This window comes from Ailuropoda melanoleuca, chromosome 16 (genome assembly GCF_002007445.2).
Source record: "Ailuropoda melanoleuca isolate Jingjing chromosome 16, ASM200744v2, whole genome shotgun sequence".
Lineage (NCBI taxonomy): Eukaryota > Metazoa > Chordata > Mammalia > Carnivora > Ursidae > Ailuropoda > Ailuropoda melanoleuca.
The window spans coordinates 2,845,259-2,862,334 of record NC_048233.1 but is presented as its reverse complement, the minus strand read 5'-3'; the positions used below and the strand labels follow the sequence as shown (position 1 = coordinate 2,862,334).

Here is a 17,076-nt window from a genome sequence, read left to right as displayed (position 1 = left end):
AGAGCTTATCGGAGATAATGAATAATAAATAAAATGTATTACTGCCAAGATTTGCATTATTCTTTCTATTTACAGAGTACTCAGGGAGTCTCTCAAGTTGCTCCTCCGGAGCCAGTTCCAGTGGCACAGGCACAGCCTACCACTTTGGTCTCTTCTATAGATAGGTATGTAAAAGTAAAATTCTCCTTCCTTGGCTGGTAGGTAGGATGATCTAAAACTTCAAAATATTAAACCTTTAAACACTGAACTTTTTTTTTTTTTTTCAAAGTGCACATTCAGATGTTGCTTCAGGAATGAGCGATGGCAATGAGAATGTCCCATCATCCAGTGGAAGGCATGAAGGGAGAACTACAAAACGACATTATCGAAAATCTGTAAGAAGTCGCTCTCGTCATGAAAAGACTTCACGTCCAAAATTAAGAATTTTGAATGTAAGTATTACTAATTTATGGGCTTTAATATCACCCAATAATATTGTTAAATTCCATATTTGTATAGAAACTCTTTTTTAGAAAAAGAGTTTTAATGTGTAGAACAGAGACTTCACATTCCTTCCAGACCCTTCAGTGGAAGATGAGGAAGTAGTGCAAGGGCTGATATTTTCTTAATGTTTTCTTGCTACCAGTTGAAGCGGTAAAGTACCAACAAGCCTTCAAGGAATAGTGGTGACATCAGGCTTAAGTTCAAGTGATAATCTGCATTCCTTTCTCAAATTCAGTAACAGCATCAAATATGGCTTCTGCAATATTAAATAGCTTTTCTTTTTCTTTTTAGGTTTCAAATAAAGGAGACCGGGTAGTAGAATGTCAGTTAGAGACTCATAATCGGAAAATGGTTACATTCAAATTCGATTTAGATGGTGACAATCCTGAGGAGATAGCAACAATTATGGTATGTCTGCATTTGGAGCTCCAGATTTTGCTTTAGTACTTTTTCAGTATCCACTGCCCAAAGAAAATAATGTGGTATTTTGTAATCTATTTTGACAGTTACGTAGTTATTTCATCGTGAATGTAATTAGCACACCAACGTGATTTAGAGATATTTTTGTCTAGGACATGTCTAACTCTAGGTATTGAGCTAATTTACGTAGCAAATAAATGATGGTACAGGTGGTATGCAGATAGGACAGAAGTCATGAGCAAGTGGCAACTGGAGTGACTTAAAACATGAGTAACACTCTACTAATCAGACCAACGTCACATTTCTTGTGCAGGTGAACAATGACTTTATTCTAGCAATGGAGAGAGAGTCATTTGTGGATCAAGTACGAGAAATTATTGAAAAAGCTGATGAAATGCTCAGTGAGGATGTCAGTGTGGAACCAGAGGGTGAACAGGGATTGGAGAGTCTGCAGGGAAAGGATGACTATGGCTTTGCAGGTTCTCGAGTAAGTTCACCACCATCCCCATAGAGAAGCTTTTAAAATAATGCTGTGGTGTTAAATCTGCCATGCACAATGTTCAGTGATACCACATTACATCTATGACTACGATTATCAAACATTTCTGTTCTCTCTGCATGTGGCCATTTGCTTTGCCCAATCTTGAAGATTGTGTTTGAGAATGAATTTGATCACTTTTGTTTGTTGTAGAAATTGGAAGGAGAGTTCAAACAACCAATTCCTGCATCTTCCATGCCACAGCAAATAGGTAAATTTCTTTTCTTTCCATGTTTGCTTTTACCTTTGACCTAAGAAGTTGTATACTAATAGTGAAATCTTGAAGCTTCGTGTTGGTGACAATGTATAAATAATGCAATTACATGGTTTTGTTTCTTTTTAACCAGGCGTTCCTACCAGTTCTTTAACTCAAGTTGTTCATTCTGCTGGAAGACGGTTTATAGTGAGTCCTGTGCCAGAAAGTCGATTACGAGAGTCAAAAGTTTTCACTAGTGAAATATCAGATACAGGTAAGGAATTGCTTCTACCACAAACCTCTATTAATCCTACAGGATTTCTGCTATATTAGAAGGTTGGTTATTAAGCAGTAGTTCAAATAATGACATAGACAATAAAGAAGAGTAGAAAGTTGAGATTATAATCAGTAGACAAACCTACGGGGGAGAGAAATAGATGATGAATAGAGGAGATTAGAAGACAAGAGCCAGAGAGGTCAACCGTTCTAGTTGCAGCCTGTGTGATGGACACTGTGTCCGTACAGTAGTGTGCATTCATTTCTCCATTTAGGATTATTGTAGATACTTTGTGGTGATTTTTTTTTCCTTTTTTCCTCTTTATTAAATTTTTTTGCCCCTAGAAATACATATTCATACAAGCTAACTTATTTTGATCAAACTGCTCTTTTACTTTGCTGTTTTAGAGCCTGTCATTTCCTTAGAAGTTTTAAACCTTGTTGGTATGTGGCAATGTCGGTAATCCAAAAATAAACTGTTAGGACAATTTTGAATCTACCCTTTTAAAATGGACTGGTTCTGAATTTTGTGTTTTCCTTTGCAGTTGCTGCCTCTACTTCTCACGGCGCTGGAATGAACTTGTCTCACTCTGCCTCATCCCTTAGCCTACAGCAGGCCTTTTCTGAACTTAGACATGGCCAGATGACAGAAGGGCCCAACACGGCACCTCCCAACTTCAGTCACACAGGACCAACATTTCCAGTAGTCCCTCCTTCCATGAGTAGCATTGCTGGAGTCCCAACCACAGGAGCAGCCGCCACACCTTCAGTATCAGTCCCTGCAACTAGCAGCCCTCTTAATGACATTTCCACATCAGTAATTCAGTCTGAGATTCCAGTGCCCACTGAGACAGGGACTGGTGGAGTTGCCACCGGCACAGGTGTGATACCCTCAAGTGGTCTTCCTGTACCACCTGTATCTGAATCACCAGTATTTTCCACTGTGGTTTCAAGCATCACAGTACCCCCCGTTGTCTCGATGTCAGCGACATCCCAGCCAATTCAGGCTCCCACACCTGGGAGCACTGTTTCCAGCATAGGCACTTTGCCCTCTATACCAGTTTCAGCAGCTGTAGCCTCTGCAGTGGGCAGTGCTGCTGCCCCGGCTGCTAAGCCTCCACCTGTACCATCTCAGCAGGCGGCAGGCAGTCCTGCTGGGGCAGCCACATTAACATCTGTCCCTGTCACCCTTCCATTCCCAAGCATAGCTTCACAGCCATCTCTGCAGCTTAGCAGTAGCACCTCTGCTCCAACTCTAGCTGAAACAGTGGTGGTCAGTGCACACTCGCTAGATAAAACATCTCATAGCAGTACAACTGGATTGGCATTGGCCCTTTCCGCATCATCTTCTTCCTCCCCTGGAGCAGGATTATCTGGTTCTATTTCTCAGCCCAGTGGGGTGCATCCTTTGGTCACCCCATCAGCTATAGCTTCTACTCCTGCCCTTCCTCAAGCAGCAGGACCTACTTCCACACCTTTGTTGCCCCAAGTATCTAGTATCCCACCCTTGGTACAACCTGTTGCCAGTGTGCCTGCTGTGCAGCAGACACTAATTCATAGTCAGCCTCAACCAGCTTTGCTTCCCAACCAGCCCCACACTCACTGTCCTGAAATAGATGCTGACTCACAGCCCAAAGCTCCTGGAATTGATGACATAAAGACTCTAGAGGAAAAGCTGCGGTCTCTCTTCAGTGAACACAGCTCATCTGGAGCCCAGCATGCATCTGTCTCACTGGAGGCGTCACTTGTAGGAGAGACCACTGTCACCCCAGGAATCCCAACCACTGCTGTTGCACCAAGCAAGCTCATGACTTCCACTACAAGTACATGCTTACCACCAACCAGTTTGCCATTAGGTACAGCTGGTTTGCCAGCTATGCCAGTGGTCACACCTGGGCAGGTTTCTACCCCAGTCAGCTATGTGTCAGCCCCAGTCAGCACTACACCAGGAGTGAAAGCTGGAACTGCTCCATCAAAGCCACCTTTAACTAAAGCTCCAGTAAGATTCTTGTTTTGAAATAATTTGATAAATATGATCATTCGTTCCCCCACCCCCATAAATGCATTTTTTTCAATTCAGCCTTGCAAATTAGAAGTGTAGTTATAAAGATAACCTGGTCTGTATTAGACATTTGGTATTTATTAAATAAATTGAAAATAATTTTAGGATATATGACATTAAACACAAGATTTTGAAATATGGCAGGATTTTCTAAGGTTGTATAACAGGTAAAATACAGACATTTCTTCCTAATTGGTACCAGCTAAAGAAATCTGTATCCCAAAAGAAGCTAAATGCTTCTGCTAGCAATTATACATAGTAATAGCAGTTCACAGCCTTTGTTTCAGTGAGAATGAAGCAAATTTTCTGCTTTGCTTAGATTTCACAGATGCACAATTTGGGGTTTATAAAAAATTGGAAGTTGGCAATGAATTTCATATAGAGGAAAAAAGAATCTAATCCTGGGAATAAAATAACTAAAATATGTTTTCTAATTCTGCTGTGGTGGATTTCCTCTCGTTCTGCCGTCTTCCATCTTCCTGATCTGCTCCAAATAACAAGGCTGTGTTTTTTCTACTATATTCTGTGCTTCACTCATCTTTCTGCTTTGCCATTGATTGTAAAAATCTTTTTATAGTAGGGTAATAATAGAGGCTTTGTACAAATTGTTTGATAGTATTAGATTTCTGATGACTTTGTTATCAGACTTGACCTTTGGTTATTTCTGAATTGTATTGTTTTCTCAGTAAAGTGATGATACTATACCAAAACAGTGGCTTGAGAATATCTGGACTGTGCTTCTCATGTCCTTAAAGCCTTTGATTCTGTTTTCCCTAGGGAATAACCTTTTACTAAATTTTCCGGTTCATCTTATTGGTATGCGATAGTGACCCATATAGTAATATCATGGTTATAATGTCCTTTATTTAAGATAGATACCAGAATATAAGCCAGGTGACAAGCATGGCTTAGCTATGGATACATTTTACTCTTACGTTTCTACATTGGAATTAGTTGATTTGCTCTCCAGTGTGCAGTCTTTACTCTTAGTGTCTCATGGACTTGAATTTCCCTTCATTGTCTATAGGTGCTGCCAGTGGGTACTGAACTTCCAGCTGGTACTCCACCCAGCGAGCAGCTGCCACCTTTTCCAGGACCTTCACTAACTCAGGTGCCCTGCCCCAAGCCTTGGCAGATTTCTTTTTGTACCCCTACTTTTCTTTCACCAAGCTTATTTAAATTCTCCATTGCATGATCTTGGCTTCTGGCTCCTCTTTGGTTTTGACTTAGTAACAACTTTTTTCTAAAGCAGTGTAGCTAATTATCCAGGCCCTATTTAAAGTAAGAAGCTTCATGGTTCTTTTGTTTATTGATATTGCTTCAAGGTCTAGAAAACATTTGGTATTAATACTTTCTCATATTTTATGAAGGAAGAAAATGGCAAGGTTTACATTTTACCAGACAAATATAACTCCTTCTATCATTCACAGTTTTGTAGAGTGGAATTGCATCTAAGGACTGAGATTAGGTTCTAGACTATTGTGGAAGTAAAAACTTACAAGTAATCAAAATTAACTTTGAAAGTTCCTTAAGAAAAGATGTCACACTGATAACTGATAATGCCCCTTTTCTGTGAGTTCAACCAACCAGTTTTTTCTTGAATGTTTCACATTTCTTTTGACAACCTCATAAAGTAATTGGCTTATGTATATGTGGAAATAAGGGTCATGCTTCATGAAAAATATGTATTATATCTTTCAGTACAAAACCCACCCGGCTCAGTTAGCATGAGATTACTCATCCAGGAACTGACACCAATGACATGAATGTTAATTTCCTATCTCACACTCAGTTCTGACATTGGTTAGAACTGCCTGCAATATTTAAATTATTGTTTCCCTTTCCCACCCTACTCCACCACCCCACAATTTAGTTGAATTCCCATAAGGAAAGTACTTACTATGAATTCATTATAACCCTGAAAAAGCTTCTGCCCTGAGACAAAGTAGTAAACATTGAAACTAAATCAGTGATTTATTTTAAAATTGTGTCTAAGGAAAACATGATGAATTTCTAACTTGAGAAATCTGAATTTATCCCTACTTATATAATCCTAGATGCACTGTAGAACATAACTTAAGGAACTTGCCTGAATAAAGTAATAACTCCAAAGAGAACTCACTCCATCAGCCATTAAATTTTGGAAAAAATACCTTGTAAAATTCTGTAAATGAGAGGTTTTGCACCTATTTTCTCATTAAAAACATGTATTCGGACTCCTAAGAGGGCTCAAATGTGACAAGAAAGAGCCAATAAGATCGGGGAGGGGCTCGTAGTGAGGGTAAGTGGATAATGCCTGCATATAGAGGGAGAAAGATAAATGAAGCCTTCAGAAGAATAGGTTGATAGAAGCCAAGATAGATGTGGGATTACAGTCTGTGTCAAAGGTAAAAAGTTAATGGCCTTGGGGAGGATGGTAGTAAGACCTGGTTAACAGGATGAAATGTCCAAACCTCCAGTTCCTTCTAGCTGCCATCTGTAGGGTGTAAGTATAGATTATTAAGATTTAAAGAAAATAGTACCCCTTGATAGTGACAGGATATGTTAATGCCATTCATAAGGACAAGTTCTCAGAAAGATGTACCAAACTGAAAGGAAAATAGGGAACATGTGATAAAATTAATCTACTGATAGATCTTGATAAATTTATCAGAATTTTTTTTTAAGATTTTATTTATTTATTAGAGGCAGAGTGAGAAAAATAGCAAGAGAGAGCACGAGCAGGGAGGAGAGGGAGAAGCAGACTCCCCGCTGAGCAGGGAGCTGACATGGGGATCGATCCCTGGGATCATGACCTGAGCCAAAGGCAGACACTTAACTGAGCCACCCGGGCACCCCTATCAGAATGTTTTTAAAGAAAGGACAGAATGTTTAACGAGAGGACAAATAGAAACTTTTTTATCACTTTAAGTAACATCAAACATAGAAGGTAAGGAGACTTCAAAACTGTAAAAACATAAATGTAACTGAATTTCTCTAAGGCTTGGGGAATTGACATAAATCATTCAAGCAATATAAGTTAAATTTAGTATATTGAGTTTTACATTCAATGAACAGACGGATACTATGTTGTGTCAATCTAAAGCATCAAACAGTATTCCTATATAGATTGGCTATATATAGTGTCTCTGACTATGCCAGAGCATCAAACAGTGTTCTTATATAGTTTGGCTCTATATATGCTGGATCTGACTCTATTTATTGTGCTTGTTTTTGTTCAGTCCCAGCAACCTCTGGAAGATCTTGATGCTCAGTTGAGAAGAACACTTAGTCCAGAGACTATTGCAGTGACATCCACAGTTGGTGTAAGTTTTGAAAATCTTGACATCTTTCCATAACCCTAATATATCATATTCCCAGAGCATATACTGGTAACCTGGTAATACCATTAACACCTACAGAATTAAAAGTATTAATTCAGAGTCTTTGCTTCTGTTTGCTTCTGTTTGCTTCCAACAAACAGAAATGAAGCAGATGAATGTAAGATTAACAACTGACCCAGTAGTGTAACTGTGGAAAAGATTTTATTTACTTGAAAGATACTTTTCTTGTCTTACCTCTGGTTAGAATTATAAATCCTATGGATTTTGCATTTATGCTTTGGAGGAAGCTGTACTTTAAAAGTTTTAACTTCTTCCTTTTAAGCTTGTGACACAGTGTTCTGATTAAAACTATTTTTCTGTGAGTATCCAAGTTATACTCTTAAGTTCTTAAGTATCCCATGAGAAAAATGAAGAAAACAATATAGAAACAACTCAGAATTTCTTCCTTTTAAAAATCTTTTTTTTTTTTTTTTTTAAACATCAGACTTCTTTTTAGGCTGGGGAAAAAAAATAGAAAGCTCCCTTGGACGTGTTTCTTCACATACACTGTATTTCTTTTGCCCTTTATAAAGACCAGAGGAAAGGTAGCATGGCAAAAGTTTAATGAGTGACTGAAGCTAAAGATTTTGTGGTATCTGTGTTTTGCAGCCTATGTCCGTGGTGGCTCCAACAGCAGTTACGGAAGCAGGAGCACAGCCTCAGAAGGATGGTGAGAAGCATCCCTCTTCCTCTTATGTTACCATTTCCAGTCCTCTCTGTAATCAGTTATGGGGGTTACTATTTCCAAGACTTTCTTAAGAATGTAGGTGTATTTGAAACCATTTTAAAAATCATTTTTCTGAATTTCATAGCTGAGGAGCATCAATACTAACATCTAGAACTTGTCAGATTAGCAAATTAATGAATCTTTTATGTTGTGTTTGTTTGTTTTCAAAGGGGGCATGCAAAAGGTAATGATAGTCTCTTGGAATAAGACCCTTTGTTATTAGCTGGGCCAGATCCTTGGTAAGAGAGAGAAGGAAATTCAGGCATACTTACAAAAGTTAATTTACCTTAAAACCTCTTGGCTTTTGTGACACCAGATAGAGATAGAGATAATCTTAAATAACATGGATGGTAGAAATACAAATATAAGATTTTAATCAGTTTAAGCATTTTTTTTATCTATTTCTGGAGTCTTTAGAATTGGCATGTTCATATATATAGTCTCTTTAGAAAGGCATATTTCCAACTTAATTTTGTAAAAATAACCCGTACCAATAATTTAACATTTTCATGAGCATGCACTAGGTCATAAGTTCATATCAACTACTTCTTCTCTAAAGTTTTGTTGTGAATCTCTTTTCATGACATCACCAATCCCCCAGAAGCTAGGAAATGTAAAGCTTTTGTTTTCTGTCCCCTTTTCCCTTAGAACCATTTATACTCAGACGTAGAATAGCTCAGTGTGACTTGTACTTACTCAGTGCGGTTTTGTAGAGCACTTGCTTAATAGTTTTCCTCTTCATATAGTTTATCCATTCTCCTCACTACCGCCTACATAGATCTATTTCCCTGTGTAACTATTCATAAGATTTACCTGGAATGCTCAGCTTGCTTTTTCTTCCTTAAATTCTAAATTTTACTTCAAACCTCTCTCAATTATTTTCAAGACAATTATATTCTGAATTAGCTCTCTCCTTTTAAAAGAGGTGACTTGAAAATCAGTAGAACAGACCAGAAAAGTCTAGAAATGCACAAACTGTAAGAGAATGTAGAACATGAAAAAAGTGGACTTTCAAATCAGTGACTAAATGTTGGGATGTTTCAGTAAATGCTTTGTGACAACTGGACAGCCATCTGGGAAAAAAGCAAAAAGATAAATCACCAGCCTCAGCCAAAATAAATTCCATATGGATCAAAGATGGAAGATGATTTTATAAAACAGTACTGTAACAAAACATAAAAGGAATCTTTTTCTTCTCCTTTTTCTTTTTTTTTACCTGTTGAGCAGGGTCAAAAAACTTTCCATAAAAGGCCAAGAAGTATATATTTCAGGCTTTGGTGGCTGTATAGTCGCAATTATTCGAATTTCCTGTTGTAGCCCAAAAGCAGCATAGACGGTACACGAATGAATGAGTTTGGCTCTGTAGTCTAGCAAGATTTATTTACAGAAACAAGCTGTGGGCTGAATTTGGTCCATGTTCATAATTTGGTGATCCCTCATACAGAGAAGGGTGTTACTACTACATTTAATACTCAGGCCAGAAACACAATAAATTCAAAATTTTGTGCATGGAAAAAAAATGCCATCAGGTCCAAAGGTAATGAAAAACTGGGTTGGGGGGTATATTCATATCACAAAAAAGACTAGTAAGTGATAGCATTTCTTACCTCTCACTGGTAAATTCAGAAGTTTAATAGCCACCAGTGACTTGATACAACCTCTTTGGAGATCAGTTTAGTAATGTCTATCAAAGTTTTAAATGGGTATGATTCAGCATGTCCATTTTTAGGTATTTATTCCACAGATCTATAAGAAAATATTTGTTAGAGCACTTTTGTAATAGCAGGTTCTTAAAAACTTAAATGTCCATCAGCAGAAGTCTGCTTAACATTGGTACATTTGCATACGACAGTAGGCAGACAGACCTAAAACACTATGCAGCCATTAAAAAGAATGAGACATCGATGTGGAATGCTCTCCAAGATATATTGTTAAAATATCAAAATCAGTGTTGTATAAAATACAACTTACTAGTTGTGTAAAATAAAGAAAATGCTGGTATATGTCTACATTATCTCCAGAAAAAAAAAAAAAAAAACCTCAAATGATTGTCCCTAGAGAGGAGGACCTAGGTGACTTTAAAGTTGCTCAGAACTACATTTATCAGTGATTCTGACACTTGTACTTCCTGTTCTAGGATTTTTGCCTAGGTATTACCTAAACCAGTTTGTCATAGTGATTTTCATTTAAAAATGGGTCTTTAATATGCTAGGTAAAATCTCATCCTTTCTCTTCATTTACTTACATCTGTCTTTGAGTTAAAGAATGAGTAATTGAATTCTAACTGCCTGTTAACCAAAGTTTTTGTAGTATCTCTTGTGTTGTCCTTGCCTCAAACAATTTTCCTCACCTGATACATAGTTTTATTTTGCTGTGTTTGTGGCAAAAGGGAAAGGAAGCTAACTAAAGAAAGATGCAAGTTTAATTTAAGTTCTTTTTCTCCTCCATGTACTTGTTTCAGTTTCTCAGATCGTAGAAGGTCCTGTCCTAGCAGCTAGTTCAGGAACTGGTGTTTTTAAGATGGGACGATTTCAGGTGAGATAACCACTTTTCCTTGCCTTGATTTCCTCTTTGGGGTAAATAGGTATATAATAAAATTATTACTTATCTTTGGGACCTAATTGCCAATTTAATGATACATCTCTATTCTTTAGCTCTTTATCATTTTCTCCTCTTAAAAATAATACAGGCAAAAAAAAAAAAATAACATGCTGGGGTCCTTGGCTGGCTCAGTTGGAAGAGCGTGTGCCTCAAGGTGGGGGTCATGAGCTCGAGCCCCACATTGGGGGAAGAGATTACTAAAAATAAGTAAAATAAGTAAACTTTAAAAAATAATAAAGAATTAAAGAATTAAAGAAAATACAGAAAATGTAGTATCTACCCATCCCCCCACCTCCCTTCCTCTTTCAGGTTTACTTTTTAGGGTGTGTGTTTCCTTCCATTCCTTTTTCTGTGCGCTTGTGTGTATCTACAATTGACCCTGCCGCTTCTCTGAATGGTTATTTCATGGCTTTTTCCCCCATCTTTTTTGTTTACCTAACTCATTTTCCTGTTGTTAGTCATTAGGTGGTTTCTGATTTTTCCAGCATAGTAATGTAACAGGAAACATTTTTGTATATAAAAACACTTTCCGTGTTTAGGATAATTTTTTTTGATTAATTTCTGAAGTGAAAATCCTGCATCAGGTGATACCATATCATTAATTTTCCCAGCTGGTCCAACCGGTGTTTTTTACTTTTTTCACAACTGCTTTCCGGTTATTCTCGGGATAGCACTGGGAGTTGGGGTATAGTGGATCCTCCTTATAGTCCCATTTAGGTGTGTTGATTCTTGATGCTTAGTTGGCTTTTAACATTTATTGGATTTAATGTTTGTAGTTTTCATATTCACAAGCAACTTTCAAGATTCTATTCCCTGTTATTTATATTTCCACAAAGACATAAATCTAAGTCCTGTGTATAACATGAGATATGAAATAAATTATTTACTTAGTAAGCTTAGCCAGCCACTGAGAGTCTATATACCTAATCTGTACATCTCAGTACAGATATGTTGTTCTCTATAATGGTATTCCATTTATTTTCACAGTGAAGATGGAGGGACTTACGTAAAGACATCCCAACCTATTCACTGAGAAATAAAGTAATTCACTTTTTAAGATTTTCTTTTTTAAGTAATCTCTACACCCAATGTGGTTCTTGAACTCAGAACCCCGAGATCAGGACTCACATGCTCTACTGACTGAGCCAGCCAGACATCACTCAATTTTTTTTTATGGTCCATTTAAAAAATTGAATATGGGGGGCTTTGTTTTTTCATCTCAGTTTGGTCTCTTTCTGTCAGGTTTCAGTTGCAATGGATGATGTCCAAAAAGAGGGTAAAAATAAGTCAGAAGATACAAAGTCTGTTCATTTTGAATCCAGTACTTCAGAGTCCTCAGTGCTATCAAGTAGTAGTCCAGAAAGTACCGTGGTGAAGACAGAGCCTAATGGGATAACCGTCCATGGCATTTCATCAGATATGCCAGATAGTGCCCACAAAACTCCTGCCTCAGAAGCAAAGTCAGAAACTGGGCAGCCTACCAAGGTAGGACGTTTTCAGGTGACAACTACAGCAAACAAAGTAGGTCGCTTCTCTGTATCAAGAACTGAAGACAAGATCACTGAGGCAAAGAAAGAGGGACCAACAGCATCTCCTCCTTTTATGGATTTGGAACAAGGTGTTCTCCCTGCTGTGATACCAAAGAAAGAAAAGCCTGAACTGTCAGAGCCTTCGCATCTGAATGGTCCATCTTCTGACCTGGAGGCCGCCTTCCTTAGCAGGGATGTGGATGACGGTTCAGGTAGTCCACACTCTCCCCATCAGCTGAGCTCCAAGAGCCTGCCTGTCCAGAATCTAAGTCAAAGCCTTAGTAATTCATTCAACTCCTCTTACATGAGTAGTGACAATGAGTCAGATATTGAAGATGAAGATTTAAAACTAGAGCTGCGAAGACTACGAGAAAAGTAAGTATATTTTCTTCTGTGAAAGAATAATGGCAGAACTGTATTAAGACCTAGCTCCTGGTGCCTAGATTAGTATTCTTTTTACTGAAATATGCTTATATCTCATTTTTTTTAAAAGAGAGGATAATACGCAAAAGCTAATTATCTGAATGTAGTTCTCATTAGGTCTCTTATATTTATAAGGATGCATAGCATTTCTACTTCTAGAACTTCTTCGCCCTTTGTTATTGTTGTTTTTGTTAATAGTACTCTTTATCATTATTAATCTAATTTATTTACTAGTCTACCAAATGAATCCAGTAATGGCACTGGGATGTAGATATGTTGGCAGGTTTTGTAGGTCATGTTTGACGAACTGGATCAGAGTAGCAATTCAGTACTCCTGTGTATAGCCTCAAAAGTCAGGAAACCTTTTCTCCTAACATCAACTATTTGTTGTTGGTTAGGAGCTTGTTGGACTTTGGCTTGGGTAATGGAGGCCAACAATATGAGATGACGAACTAGAATTTCAAGGTAGTAGAAATTAGATTAAGTATATTGGGGGGGGAATCATGAGTAAGTAAATACTTGAATGGAGGCTAAAGAACATGTTATTAAATCTTATTTGAACAAAAGTGGTTATAATGTTTTTGAACTATGTTTGGTTATCTTCCGTAGACATCTTAAAGAGATTCAAGATCTGCAGAGTCGCCAGAAGCATGAAATTGAATCTTTATATACCAAACTGGGAAAGGTTCCCCCTGCTGTCATTATTCCCCCAGCTGCCCCCCTTTCAGGGAGAAGAAGGCGACCCACTAAAAGCAAAGGCAGCAAATCTAGTCGCAGCAGTTCCTTGGGGAATAAAAGCCCCCAGCTTTCAGGTAAAAAGCCATGGACCAGGTCAGCCTTGGCTGTCCCATCTTTTGTTTCTGTCGCCAACTCTATGTAACCTATTGAACATTTGTTGTTTTTGTTAAATTACAAAGGAGTTTGACTTTCCTAATATTCTTGCTTCCTTGACTTTTCCACTCCCCCTGTTTATAATACCTCTTTTTGTTGAGTCTATGAAAATAGACTGGATGAGTACAATGGCTTATTCCATTGTGATCCATATCACTACCATTTATGGTTGTCCTTAAAGATAAACAATTTAGCATTACCTGGTTACTCATATAATTCACATTTCACCAAACTCACAGGCAAATGGAAGAAAATACACTGTTCTTTATTTAGTAAAGTTCAGGTAGATTTTTCCTTTCAATGAATGAATTATTCATAATTGCCGCTGGGATGAATGTAAATTTCATATATGTCTTAGGTGGTAATTTTCTTGGTTAAAGTTATTATTTCATTTATCTGTATTGAAATAAAGAACTTCCTAGTGGTTATAATAAAAAATAGTTAAATCGCAGTATCTTGTAATGAACTATAGTTTGTCTGTTTTAATTATGATAGAATTTTTACCCTTTGGTGAAATTATGACAATGTTAACATAGTTGAAAAGTGAAAAAGACTGAAATAAGTTTGTACCCATATTTACTCTCCAGGTCTAACATAAATATGTTGGAAAGCAGTTGCAAACTTCTTAGCAGCTTTCCATTCTCTGGAAGCTTTCAGAAACCCAAACCTTTTCTCTAGCACAGTAGAACCAGTTCAGTAGTGGAAATGTGATTATGAGGGATATCAGCTAATTTAGATCCTGATCCCAGTTTTGACATATTTTCGAGTGGCCTTCTATTCCACCAGTTGGTAGAGAACAGACACATTCGTCAATTTCAAGACAGTTGACTAGGGGATAAAAGCCGCCTGGCACAAATAATTTTAAATATGCATTACTCTGTAGTCACTTGCATCAGTTTTGACACCACTTCTGTACTTGATCTGACACATGCTTGGCAAAAAGACTAACCAGAGACTACCCACCAGACCAGTTGATGTTATGCTCCAACTCAGTATTTTATAATAGGGTTTAGGAAAACGTTTGATCATGGAATTCTCTCATACCCACTGAATGTTCTGCTCAGCTGAGAGTTGTGAACCTTCTAGGTTATCTAAAGCTACCTATAGCCCTATTCCCTGTTGATTCTCATTTCATTCTTCACTTCCCCTCCCGGGAGGGAGGCCTTTGTTCTTTCATCAGTTGTAGCTTCTGACTTGTGGTCAGTCACTTAGTGGGACACATTGGAGGAATAAGAATAGTGCCTATTTTAAGGGCATTGGGAGGGCTGTACCTGTTTCCTCATGCCGCTTTATCTTTTGGCAGGTAACCTGTCTGGTCAGAGTACCACTTCAGTTTTGCACCCCCAGCAGACCCTCCACCCTCCTGGCAACATCCCAGAGACTGGGCAGAATCAGCTGTTACAGCCCCTTAAGCCATCTCCCTCCAGTGACAACCTCTATTCAGCCTTTACCAGTGATGGTGCCATTTCAGTACCAAGCCTTTCTGCTCCAGGTCAAGGTAAGCAATCAAAGCAACCATCATCTTCTAAAAACTGCCGTATCTGTGGCAAAAGCCTGAAGAGTAACCTATTGTTAAGGTCAGTTGGAAAACCAGCTGACCAGAGCACAGCCTGTCTGTTGCACACTTACGGATCTTGAGCTGGAAGGGGAAGTTGGGTAATGATTTGGTTAGGTGAACTCATTGCTCTTATCCGATGAAATTGCTTTTTCTTTTTTTTTTTTTTTTTTTTTTTTAAAGTTTTTATTTTTTTATTTTTATCTGACAGAGCTAGAGATAGCCAGTGAGAGAGGGAACACAAGCAGGGGGAGTGGGAGAGGAAGAAGCAGGCTCACAGCAGAGGAGCCTGATGTGGGGCTCGATCCCATAACGCCGGGATCACGCCCTGAGCCGAAGGCAGACGCTCAACCGCTGTGCCACCCAGGCGCCCCTGAAATTGCTTTTTCTAAAGGATTACAGCAAAAAGTTGCATTTGTGATTTATGTGAGGACTTTAACCAAATTACTCATTTGGGATTTGGAATGTACACTTTAATACTAGACTGAGATTTCCTGAACCAAAATCAGAGTTTTAGCAGTTTCTGAAAGCTAGTGCATTTCTTAGCCAATGCAAACTTTTTTAACCTTTAAGTATGGGAGTAGCACACTAAGATAAATAGCCCTACAGTTCAATTGTTTATCTGTAATCTGCTTCCTAAATATAATTTTATTTATTAATGATCATTCAGAACTTTCCTGTCGAGGATAGAGCTGCTGGCAATAGTAGAACAACAATTAGAAGGACTTAGGTATCTGGGTGGAAAAGAGTAGAAGATACAGGTAACTCGCTTAGGGGCTTTTGCCACAATATCACAGAAATTAAAGATTAGATCGTCTCTTCACAAGATGAATATACTTGCTTGGTAGGAGTGCAGACTAGCTGGCATTATTCCCGCTGGGAGGAGCTTCAGCATTTGGCAGAGGGAGGGAATTGAGACCTGATGTTTCCTGTCCTAGAAATCTGACCTTCCCTGGAAGCTTGTTCTTCTGTGTGCCATCTTAGCGCATTTCACCACTCCGGCCTCGAGTTTCTAACATCTTGTAGTTGTGTTCTGTCTCTTCTCTCTCTGTTCTTCCCTGTTTCCCCTCTCACAGGCTGTGCGAAGTTTAACTGTGCGTCCGAGCAGGTGACATTCAAGCCTGGTGGCAGGAGGACCCGATTTCTGAGTACGCCCTGCTTGGCTCTTTGTGTGTAACTCCTTTACTCCTTCCTCGTCCTTGTGTTTCTGCTGCTTGCATCTGATGTCTCATGCAGTCCGTTTTCATTTGTCTCTTTGTATATCATCTACTCAGTGGCTTGGCTGATCTGTTACCCTCAGAAGTTTGGGTCTCTATGAACTTTCTGGTAGAAGTGTTTCTTTGTAGATCCATGACAGAGAGTGGAAAAGATGATAATGCTGTAGAGACTGCTGGGTCATTTGGAATAAATCAAGCCTGACGTCCGTAGTCACGTTCACCTCTCGCTCTGGCGAGAAGTGGCAGGGAGCGTCTTGACCACTGATGTACTTAGATCCTGGCAGCAGGGGAGAATTCCACCCTGTTTTTTTTTCTTTTTCAGAGTAGGTGGAAATCTTTTTTTCTTCTCAATTAAGCCTAACCATCTCTCCTTTGAAATGATGCTAGAATCTCTTCATTGGATCCTTTCAGCCCCCTACCTCCACCCTCTAACTCCATAAAATCGGTAGTTCAAAAAGGGTTTCCATATAGTTATTCCGATTAAGCATTATTCTTTTAAGGACCAAAGCCCAGCGCCTGCCACTGAAAATGGTCTTTTTAACACGGTTGCTAGGATTTCCCAGCTCTCTTCTTAAAAGCACCTTCTTAAAAAGGTGCAGTAGCAGATTACCCAGCTTTCTCAGCCTGTCTTCCCCAAAAGTAAAATGAAGACGATGCCTGTCTCCTAGGGCTGTTGTACAAATCAAACAAGATCATGTGCACAAACACGGGCAGCACTTGGGAAGCACATGTCATTTCCTTCTAATCAGCCAGTGTCTACCTGGCACATAGTAGGTAGTCAATAAATGTATACTGA

General features: G+C 38.6%; 1 protein-coding gene across 8 annotated transcripts in view; it reads left to right on the top strand.

Moving 5' to 3' along the window:
• The window catches only part of WNK1 (WNK lysine deficient protein kinase 1), a 146,135-nt gene that overhangs the window by 121,253 nt on the left and 7,806 nt on the right, over nucleotides 1–17,076 (top strand). For 7 of the 8 annotated variants that reach the window (XM_034645179.1, XM_034645177.1, XM_034645181.1 and 4 more), the window contains 14 exons: nucleotides 76–164; nucleotides 269–431; nucleotides 775–891; nucleotides 1,217–1,390; nucleotides 1,595–1,652; nucleotides 1,789–1,911; nucleotides 2,459–3,912; nucleotides 5,003–5,086; nucleotides 7,197–7,280; nucleotides 7,947–8,007; nucleotides 10,526–10,599; nucleotides 11,908–12,569; nucleotides 13,227–13,429; nucleotides 14,812–15,006. In XM_034645179.1, coding sequence (XP_034501070.1) covers nucleotides 76–164; nucleotides 269–431; nucleotides 775–891; nucleotides 1,217–1,390; nucleotides 1,595–1,652; nucleotides 1,789–1,911; nucleotides 2,459–3,912; nucleotides 5,003–5,086; nucleotides 7,197–7,280; nucleotides 7,947–8,007; nucleotides 10,526–10,599; nucleotides 11,908–12,569; nucleotides 13,227–13,429; nucleotides 14,812–15,006 — 3,541 coding nt within the window. The remainder of the gene's footprint in view (nucleotides 1–75; nucleotides 165–268; nucleotides 432–774; nucleotides 892–1,216; nucleotides 1,391–1,594; nucleotides 1,653–1,788; nucleotides 1,912–2,458; nucleotides 3,913–5,002; nucleotides 5,087–7,196; nucleotides 7,281–7,946; nucleotides 8,008–10,525; nucleotides 10,600–11,907; nucleotides 12,570–13,226; nucleotides 13,430–14,811; nucleotides 15,007–17,076) is intronic. The other variant, XM_034645178.1, reaches the window with a different exon arrangement.